This window comes from Aquarana catesbeiana, linkage group LG10, assembly GCF_042186555.1.
Source record: "Aquarana catesbeiana isolate 2022-GZ linkage group LG10, ASM4218655v1, whole genome shotgun sequence".
Lineage (NCBI taxonomy): Eukaryota > Metazoa > Chordata > Amphibia > Anura > Ranidae > Aquarana > Aquarana catesbeiana.
The window spans coordinates 159,269,817-159,280,545 of NC_133333.1; the positions used below are offsets into that span (position 1 = coordinate 159,269,817).

Genomic DNA, 10,729 nt, shown 5'->3' on the forward strand with positions numbered 1-10,729 from the left:
ATGTAACCACTCTTATTAGATTCACTTACCAAATGGACACAGAAAAACGCACAGGGATTTCCTCAGAATAACAAAAGGTAGGAATCTGCAACAAAGATTATTAAAATCCTTGCAATGTACATTGAACACCCAGAGGGGGATTTTTTTTTTCTCAACAAAAGTGGAGTTGCCCTTTTAAGAAAAGTGTTCCTCCCTTACACATCAAAGCTCAATCCACTAGGGCTGTTGGTGTCTCTTGAATCTTTTAGCATTAAGCATCCGTATCTCAAATTTGCAAGGCTGCCACTTAGTTCTCTTTTCACATTCACATTCTGTGTTTTTAAACGTCCGTGGCGTTCCAGTGGCAAGCAGACCCAAGATCCCAATCTGAAAGGAACACTCATTGATCGAGAAGACCATGCGTGTAAAAATCGAAAGGACTCCAATAGTTTTTACTATTTTACTGTTTTCGACCAATGAGTGTTCCTTTCAGATTGGGATCTTGGGTCTGCTTGCCACTGGAACGCCACGGACATTTAAAGACACAGACACACTGGAGGTCCATTTGTCCCTGCAGAGGGCTCTGTCTGCCTGCGAGTAAGACCTTGCTCTGCAGGAGGTCCACCTTTTCTGGTAAGAGCATAGTCTTATCGTTTTTTGGATTCACCATCAATTCGGGGACCCTCTTTACATCTCCCTCTTCCCCCTTTTTTTTCCCCTTTGAGTGAGGGTGGATGAATTTTTGGATTCTTGATCTTCCTCCATTGGATCTGCTTGCCCTCATCAAGTGTTTGAACTTATGAATAGACTTCTTTTGTATCTTTTTTTGATGTAATTTCAATCACTCTTATTTTTATTTTTATTTCATTTGTCACCTATATTTGTAATTTTTTTACCTTTTTATATGTATCACCCATAATCACTTTTTAGTCACCAATTTTTGCATTTTACTGCAAGCGCACTTATATTGTTTAATATTGTGTTTGCCACACTGATATTCCTTGGTTTTTGTTGCAGCTGTAGTACATTTTCTCAGTTCTCTGCTCTTGAGCGCGGTTTTCCACCCCCATACAGTTTTACTTAGTATTGATATTATTATTATACAGGATTTATATAGCGCCAACAGTTTACAAATCGCTTTACAATATAAAAAGGGAAGACCATACAGTTACAAAACAATAAAATGCAAGAGGGCTAAGAGGGCCCTGCTCATAAGAGCTTACAATCTAATGGGGTGGGGCAAGTGGTACAAAAGGTTATAACTGTGAGGGATGAGCTGATGGAAGTGATAAAAGATTAGTAGGAGGCGTGATAGGCTTCCCTGAAGAGATGAGCTTTCAGGGATCGGCTATGGGCAGCCAGAGTAGGAGATCGCTGGACAGATTGAGGTAGAGAGTTCCAGAGGATGGGAGAGGCTCATGTAACTAGTCAAAGAATATGGTGCCGCTTGCTCGTATTTATGAAGTTGCATGTTTTTGTGTGTGTGCTTGTGTTTTAATCTATGTGGACTTTGTTTAGTTGCATGTTTATTGATACCCTTTGCATACACACAGAATTTGGCTTACTTTTGGATTTTGTACCTTATGTTTGTTTCCAAAGTTGGCACTGTAAAAGTAGCCATAAATTCCCCAATAAGAGCAAGCAAAAGTTCCTGTTTGTTTTCCTCTCTTGTAATAACTGGGCTGTTTCTTACTTAGAGGGGACTGATGAGCCCCTCCAGTGGTTGTTCATTATCATGCAGGAAGATTTTCTTGCATAATTGCTTCAGGGTTTGGTTAGATTCTTCAATTGTCTGTGCTGTAAAGTGAAAGTATATAGTATCACACGTGCCACATCATTCGGGGACAGGAAACTGCCTGACTATACTCAAATTAAGTTGTATATACAGTATTCATCTGTTATATGTAGACACAGAATTTCTGGCTGGCTATTTCACACCTACTGTATAGATACTGTATATAGTCTGATCTGATGTGAATCCAGCTCTTTGACTTTGGATCTTATAACCTAGCGCTAGCCTAACAGACAGATAGGAACCATTTTCTAACACCAGATCTGAACTTGTCTTTGTTCCATTTTTAGACCGCAGGGTTCCGCTATCCACGTCCAGCATCTGTGCCGCCCTCTCCTTCCCTGTCCCGCCACTCCAGCCCGCATCACAGTGAAACAGAAGATGACGAGAGATATGATGAGGAAGAAGAGGCAGAGAAAGATCGTCAGAACATCAAGTCGGCGGCCGTGTCCTCTATGGTGTCCGTTCCTGAGTGGAATAAACGCTCCAAAAAGGGCTCAATAGATGCCAGCATCTCTAGTAATGCTAGCAACGCAAGCACTCCCACCAACCCCAGCAGCCCAAGTGACCTCAGCAGCCCTACCAGTTCTCTCATTGAGGAGAGGAACTAAACTCTCTTTTAACTCTAAAACAAAGGTTATTACAAAGATTATTTGTTGAGAAGAAATATATTACAAGAGGAACTGATCTGTATTGTTTCCCTAGGTCTGTAGACTTTTCTAAGCTCCATCAGGTCAACTGAACACCAGCATGTTATTATTGCAGGCTGGTAAATGCTTGGTGGGTCCAGAATGCTATCTGAAGAGTTTTTAAAAGGCTTAGTCCAATATGAGTACAGAGCTTTCTAAATACATTTTTCCATGTTCTTGGTCAAATATTATATGTTTGCAGTGGAGTCGTTTTACTTTAGGTTAAAGCTCAATCTATTTAGATCGTGGGAGCTCTAGAAGATAGCTGATGGGGGACAGTAGTGACCAAGACCAAAACCTTTGGTTCAGCCGAGCTTAGCCATTTTTGGCTAAAGCACTTTTACCTTTTAGTCTCACTCCAGTCCACCAAGCCCCTCATAACTTGCATTTCTTTTGGACATAACTGAAAGGGTTGTCACCTCCTCATAGAACAGTCAAACATTGGTAATGGTGAGTGTACCAGGCTGAAGGCCCTTATACCCTACCATAAGTGCAATAATAGTTTGAACTTTTTTGTCTGTGTACTATGGTTACCCAGTACTACTGTAACCAATTGGTCTATGCCTACTTTGATGTCTGTGCCATTCACCAAATCAGTGTGTTCTTATATGGTGTCTTCCAGCAAGCTTTACTGTTAATGTTTCTTATGTAACTCGGTCTAACTTATTTGCTTGTGTTTACATTGCAGAGAAACCTTTTGGTGAACACACAATTCATGAAAAAAAAAAAAAAAAAAGGTTATAATAAACTAAAAGCAGAAATAGTCATGTCACTGCATCGTAGCAAACAAATAGGTTTATTTCAGTCCACATAATGCAAGCCAATAGTGTGTACAGGAAGTTGGTTATGATTTAAAGGGCGTGTCTACCCAGAACATATTTATCAGCTTTGAAAAAAGCAGGGCTCCTGCTGTGTCTACAGTGCTGCAGTGCCCACTGTACAGTTGTAATAGGATGAGAGGCTGGATTTTAGGCTGTGCTACAGTTCCCACCAGGTACAGTTTTTTTTCTACACATTCCTATGGAGGACCTACCACAGGGCAAATAAGTTCTGTATTATGTATCTCACTAATGGATTCTCCACAGGAACGTTTTAGGTCTTCCAACAGAAATAGTTTGGATGAAAACACAAACTTCCAGCTTGTCATGGCTGTACTGGGGTGGAAAGCATTTCTCTGCAGGAATCCTGAACAGCAGTGAAGATCAGACGGGCAATAGAACCATGGCAAACAGAGTGTTGGGTGGTTGCTCTTTAAGCTGCTACCATTAAAACCGTCTCAGGGTATTGCCTAAAAGTGCAGCATTGAATGTTAATGATTTAAATCAAATTGCTGTACAACTTGTACTTTACCCATATGCTGGCAGTCCTGACCTCATAGTAGAACACAAGGTCATTGTAAGTTCCACAGATCTCAGGTAGGCAGGGTTCCCATACAACAGCTTTCCCTGGCCAATTTTCTAAGCTGCTCTGGTCTGTATAGTGCAGTCACAGCTGCTGATAGAAGGTATATAAACAGGCTGTTGTCATCTTCCACACAGTATGCATCCACTTGAATTTCAGATATTTAGCAGAATCTTCCGGGTTTTTGGATGTTGTTTTTTTACACTTTGCTTTACCTTGGTTTCTCAACCATTTTGTGATTAAAGAAGATAGTGTTCTGATTCCCCCCATCCCCCCCCCCCCCTGTTATGTCTGCGACTGATCATCATGTGGTAGGGCTGTGGAGAGTGAAATCTCACACATAAATATATCGTATTTAAAAAATAAAATTTTAAATTTGATATTGAGTGGTCTGTTATTATGCATGTATTGGGTGATTGATGGTGTATTTCCTCTTAGTAATACCATGATCTCTATATGAAGCCTCCACACAAGACAACATAATGCATTATTCAGAATGTATTAATGGTAATAGTTAAAAAAAAAAAAAAAAAAAGCCTTATTCTCATGGGCACTGGGACACATCGCACAAATGAGTAATTTATTTATGCATCTGGAGCTGCGTGCAGGCAGCCTATGTAACTGAATGGGGACACAGCGGCTGAACGGACACAGGTGCACGTCCTTACCTGAGAGACATGCAGGGGCGAGTGAACAGACCCCCAAAACACACGGTCTGTGTTCAGGCCGAGCACTCGCCCATGAATTTTATTTTTGAATTACTATTATTATAGATTTTTTTTGGATTAGTTGGTGGTGGTGGGGGGGGAGGGTGTTGTCACTGGTCAGGGTTGGGCACCCAAGTGCTCATTTAGTGGGTTGCGTCTTTGATGTGCGAACACTTAAATTGTGACTCACTGTACGGTTGGGCTAGCTCTGAGGAGGGAGGCCTGTCCCCTGAAATGCGTAAGCTTGTATACCATGTGGCATTGGCTGAGGATACCTGTCCTACCTGCTGGAGCTGTGTTTTGAAAAGCCTGATTTTATCTATGTTTAGGAGTATAATGTGTTTTTAATAAATGGTTTTGCTGGTAATGCACTAGGTGTTTGCACAGGTGTGTTTTTACTTGAACATGCATGGCTGTCCAATTAGGGCATGCAGCTGTGTTCACACGGCCAATGTGTCCACATGCAGTAATCTAGGCTGCATAATACTAATACTCACCTGAGCCCCCTTTCAATCCAGCAATATTCATGGGAGCCTTGGCTGTGCTGGGTCTCTTCCGCCATTGGCTCCCACTGCTGTCAATCGCAGCTAGTGAGCCAATGGGGAGGGGGGGGCGAGGCCAAGTGACAGCTCTACAGTATATGTCTTATGGACGCATAGAATGGGGCTCGGAAGAGCATGCACCAGTGCCCCCATAGCAAGCTGCTTGCTATTGGGGGCACTGATCAAGGGGAAGGAGCCAGGAGCATTGAGGGCGGACCCGAAAAGAAGAGGATGGGGGGGCTGCTCTGTGCAAAACAATTACACAAAGCAGGTAAGCATAACATGTTTGTTTAAAAAAAAAAAAAACAAATCCTTAATATCATTTTAAGATTCAAAAACCTTCTGCCTTTACAAACACTTTAAGCAATGGCTCCCTGATTATTTCTTTATTGCAGGTTTTCTTTGAAGCCCATTGTGATAAACAGGAAAATCCAGCCAGATAATAATCCTGTCCATAATGTCATTATTATATGGTCTTTTTTTCATTACTCTGTTTTGTGGGGGCTCTGTCCCCAGACTCAACTAGAAAATAGCATCTGGATTTAAGCTCTGAGGGGTTGATTTACTAAAACTGTAGAGTGCAAAATCTGGTACAGTTCTGCATAGAAACCAATCCGCTTCCAGGTTTTTTTTGTCAAAGCCTAAATAAACAAGCTGAAGTTGGAAGTTGATTGGTTTCTATGCACAGCTGCACCAGATTTTGCACTCTTCGGTTTTAGTAACTCAACCCGAGTGTGACACATCCATATGCTGTGGAGTACACATTCTGCACAAAAGTTTGGTGGATCTTGGTACCTTGGACCTTGAGTTCTCTCCAGATTTACACTGACAGTTATAGTTTGTGCTAACCCTGTCATTGTCATTTATTTCCGGTCTGCTTAGTAAATGTGGAAATAAACATAAAACATTGATTAGTGGAGGTTCAAAAATTGTGTTCAGGATAGGAACGTTTTGACCACTGGCCGCAAAACGCGGCAAAATTTTGACACGTTTTCTGGCAGTCAACCTAGTCTGTGTGTACATGAGCCCTTACATGTGTAACAAGTTATTTCTTTATCGTACATCACAGTACACAGAGCAGCCATTACTATCTGGGTTATACACCACCTATTAGTGAATGGACACTGGCAGATCAATCAAACAGGAAGTCCTCCCCTATATAACCCCTCCTATACTGGAAGTACCTCCTTTTTTTTTTTTTTTTTTTTACCAGTGTCTGTAAGGTGGTGGTCACTAATGTGACATCTGTGCTCTTGGAGGTCTGGACAGTTCTATTAGGAATCGGGACTTCAATCAGATCCATTCGAAAAAGCTGTCAGACAAAATGTATGGTACCTGAGCCTCATTGGATAGGAGAGATGATTCCTTGAGGTTTGCCTGTAATGCAGCCTTATGGCGCTGGACCCTGTGTAATGGAAGCCTGTGCAGTGTTTGTTCTGACCAAGGTGTTTTTCTGCAGGGTGCTCTACAGGTCCAGGGGAGTGGACCCTAGATTAAGAGAGACCCAGTCCCTGAGGGTCTTTTATGACAAAGCCTGCCGTGATGGGTGAAGGTTGGACTTCTGTTATGTTCAGAGTCCTGCAGCAGGAATGGTAAGTCTGCATTTTTGCAGTTTCTCTTTGTTAAAAAAAAAGGGGGATCTGACTGTCTAGTCTTCTCTCAGTAGCTGCTGGGGGAAGTGTGCTGCTTAATCATGCTTTGTGCACTTCTTAGGAGAGTGGGCTGCTGTTTCTCCTCCAACCACTAGAGGGCGCAGGCTTGCTCAGTATGGTCTATTTCTATATAGGCAGGAAGTGGAGGGGTGGCCATGTTTACCATGTGGACGGCAGGTTCAGCGAGGCATTTGAGGAATAACAGCAGCCCATGGTTACTAATGAAGTGTGAGTTTTTACTATGGGAGAAATGTGTGGCCAGACAAGTCATGATTATATACTGCATACTTACTGCTTAATCCGGGGGGCCTGTACAACTGTAAGTCAATACACCCCTACACGGGTATCATTGCACTGTAAGGTGTAGGTTTAATTCAGAAATGCCTCTGCAGGGGCATATATATATCTACCACCAGGGCGGTACCAGGAGTCATGCGGCTCAGGAAGGTGAATCACATTCTGTCTGAGACAGTAAGTGCTGTCTCTATCACTAGTACATATTTCAGGTATAGAATAATGGCAGGGGGAACTATGCAGGTGCATCTACTAGATTCCAAGTTCTACAACAGGTTGTGTCCGGGACGAAATTCCCACTGGCAATAAGGGCAGATGCACTGGTAACACCTTAGGGACCAGTTCTCCCTTTTTTGATGATTTCTTTCTGTTTCGACTTCTCCCACATATTTTGCGAAGAATCCGGGAGGTGGTAACACTGATAATAGTGTTAGCCGAATTAGCCCAGGAGGGCTCTGTACACAGACATAGTGAGTTTTGTGGGGGTCGCTCCTTAGTCACTCCCAGTCCAGCGCAACCTAATGGTCTTGAGCCCTGTATCTCAGCACTGTTGAGCCCTGGAAGCTAGCTTTAGGGAACTTCAATTACAGGACTTGGAAATATTTTTTGCCTAGGGGAAGCCAGGATGTGGCACCCACAGAAATAGGCGAGTGGGAGATTTTCTTTTCTTTCTCCAATATGTAGGGGAAAGGAGATTGGCCTTAAGTACCGGTAAGGGTTAGAGTTTGTTCCTATCCATTTTTTCCAGAGGCCCTTGTTTCTCACTCCTTGGTTCATACTTCATGTAACGTAGAGAGTCCCGCATGTCAGGCCACTCTTGTGTCCTTGGGACTAGAATTTGCTCTTGACTGCCTTTGCAGAGGCCATTTTTTTATTTTTTTTTTAACCAATTGGGAGACTCTGTTAGTCCCTTATCTCGGAAGACGGTTTCCTTGGTTGCTGTCACTTCACTAAGTAGAGTGTCAGAGCTGGCGGCTCTTTCATGCAAGGAGCCGTTCTTGGTTTTGCATCAGGATAGGGTGATGTTGTGTCCTCATCCATATTTGTGACTTCTAGTTTTTTTCACTTGAATCAGGACAGTGTCTTGCCTTTTTTATTTTTCTCCTAATCCACAGTCTTCTTCGCATAGGGGGCAAAAAGTCCCCTATGTGATGCATTTTTGGTGACAGGTTCTCTATAGGGAGACAGCAGGGGTCTAAAAGACTACTAAAATAGACTACAATGGGAAAGTTTGGGTGCCTGAGGAAGGAGAGGGCCAACTGCCTTCTAAACTGAAAATAAGGGAACTTGAGCCCTTATGTGTCAGGCTCTGGGAGCAATTTCGCAGTAACGCAGTATTACATTGCAAAAGACAAAATTTGAGGAAGGTATGAAATTACATTTTTAAAGCTGACAAAAGTTTCTGTCCCAAAGTTCAGGTTTGAGAAAACAAAGACTTCATACACCTTTGATGCATATGGATATCCGTCAGCAGATTAAGGGTACTTGCACATGGTACTGATATTTTAACGTCAGTATTCCTGTCCAAAATTCTTTGCGTTTCTTATGAGTGTACACAAGTAAAATTCTAGCTCCCAGAATGCAATTTCAACCTCTCCAAATGAACATTTCATGTGCATAAAATACTTCTCAGCAACAATTTTTTTTCCCTTCCTCTATATGCAGCATAGGTTTACGTGCATACAGGCACATTAAAAATAATTGCCATTTAGATCACTTAAATTTCGGCGGCAATATCACAGACATCTGTGCAGGTTTTTGCACAGATGTCAATGGAAATCGCACCCCGAAATTGCAAAAAGTAGTACAGAAACGCAGCGTTGCACTGATTAGAACGGTGCCATTGCCGCGGATTTGACATGCCAAATTGCACCAATGTGAATCAGGGCTAAAACTGAAAGTTCAGTTGAGCTTTAACTTGATGCCTTATTTTAACATTGATCCTAACTGTAACCATAGCTCCCAACTGTCTCGGCTTTTGAGGGACTGTCCCTCATTCAGAGCAAAGTTCCTCTGTCCTTCTTTCCTCCTCATTTTAGTCTGATCTACATAGTTGTATATAAAATGCACTACTTACCTATCAAAAGTGTTTCCCAGTGCTAAACATTTCATCCAGTTTCTAAATTGCTGCATTTGTAAATCCAAACGCCAGTATAAAGGAATAGTAGTGGTAAAAAAAGCACTTGTGGGTTTAACCAATATTTTTTTTTTTTGTACAATTCTCACATGATGTGTAGTCTAAGCAATTTGTACTTTACAAAACTCAGTTCAAAAATAATATAAAAATAATGGATATACAGTAGAATGAAACCAATACAATAAAAGCGGTCTTCCATCTTCAGGCCTTTGGGTAGAAAGTGCCCTCTTGTGCTTGTTTGTTCTGCTCTCCTGTGACCTGTTTTCAGCAGACAGCAGGCTGAAATCACAGAGCCAGACCAGGCTTGCTGCTGCTGGGAGCCTGAGCCGGCTGCTCCTACCCCCTCCACAGCCCAGAGCACCAGTGAGTGGGTGGGGAAGGGCAGAGCAGAGAGACGGTGATTGACAGGTAGCAGATCTTTGCTCAGGGAGCTGTGAGAACCAAGCGATGGCCAGTGTTTGATCGTTCAGTTCTCAGTCTTAAGGCCCATACACATGATAGGACTTTTTGACAACAAACATGCAAATTAGCTGTTTTAAGGCAACATCCTACCGTGTGTACGCTCCATCGGACAAACTTTTTCAGTTTTCATCGGACAAATGTTGGCTGTGCGAACAAACTTTCCGGCAACAAAAGTCCTATCGTGTGTTCACAAGTCCATAGGATTTTAGTCCAAAGTACAAACACGCATGCTCAGAACCAATGCAAAAGATCAGACAACAATACAGAAGTTGACCAAAGGGTGGTGGTAAAGAGCTGAAAAACCATGTGATTTGGTGAAAGTTGGCTGAAAAAGTCCTGCCGTGTGTATGCTTAATTAGTTTATGGCTGACGCCCTTTGTACAAAAATCCACGGGAAAGTTTGTACAAAGTCCTATCGTGTGTATGGGCCTTAAGAGTTGGTGGGGGACAGATGCAGCATTGGTACCACCTATGTAAGTATGATTCAAAAAAAAAAAAAATCCCATACTTCTCTTTTAAAACCCTGGAAAAGAAAAATTCTGTTTTGAATGCAAGGGGCATCCATTAGCTTCCGGCTCTGGAGCTGCAATTATTTATGAACTAGTACTTGACCATGAAAAATTGTTGGTTTTATGCAAAGCTATTGCATATTGTACATGACCTCAGACCTCTCAATTGCTGCTCTGTGCATAAATACTGAGGATAATTGCAAAGCCGGCACCACCCACACTGATAAGAGGGAAGGCTCTGAAATTTTAACTGGACACTCTTCTAATTAAAGAAACAATAGACATATTAAGCCTCCACAAAAGTATTTTATCACCCTCAACAAAATGTAATGCTACAATATTTAATTGAATGGAACAAGCACAATTACCGACTGCAGGTCTTGGGAGACTGGACAGCAGGGAGCTGTGTCAGCGCCTTAGATCTTCCAGCATGTATGCAGGTCAAAGGAGGAGAAACTGAGGAAGATCCAACAACCCGCAATGAATGTGGTGATGTAATGGTTCTGATACCAGTAGCCAATGATGAACTGGAAAGTGACTTGTGGTGGGTTTGAGGTGTCAAGTG

At 42.2% G+C, this 10,729-nt stretch overlaps 1 protein-coding gene across 2 annotated transcripts in view; it reads left to right on the plus strand.

The window, feature by feature from the left end:
• The window catches only part of GYS1 (glycogen synthase 1), a 102,985-nt gene extending 100,298 nt beyond the window's left edge, over window positions 1-2,687 (plus strand). For both annotated transcript variants that reach the window (XM_073602826.1, XM_073602827.1), the window contains exon 16: window positions 2,062-2,687. In XM_073602826.1, the coding sequence (XP_073458927.1) occupies window positions 2,062-2,382 (321 nt within the window). In that variant the 3' untranslated portion in view covers window positions 2,383-2,687. The remainder of the gene's footprint in view (window positions 1-2,061) is intronic.
• The last annotated feature ends 8,042 nt before the right edge of the window (window positions 2,688-10,729 follow it).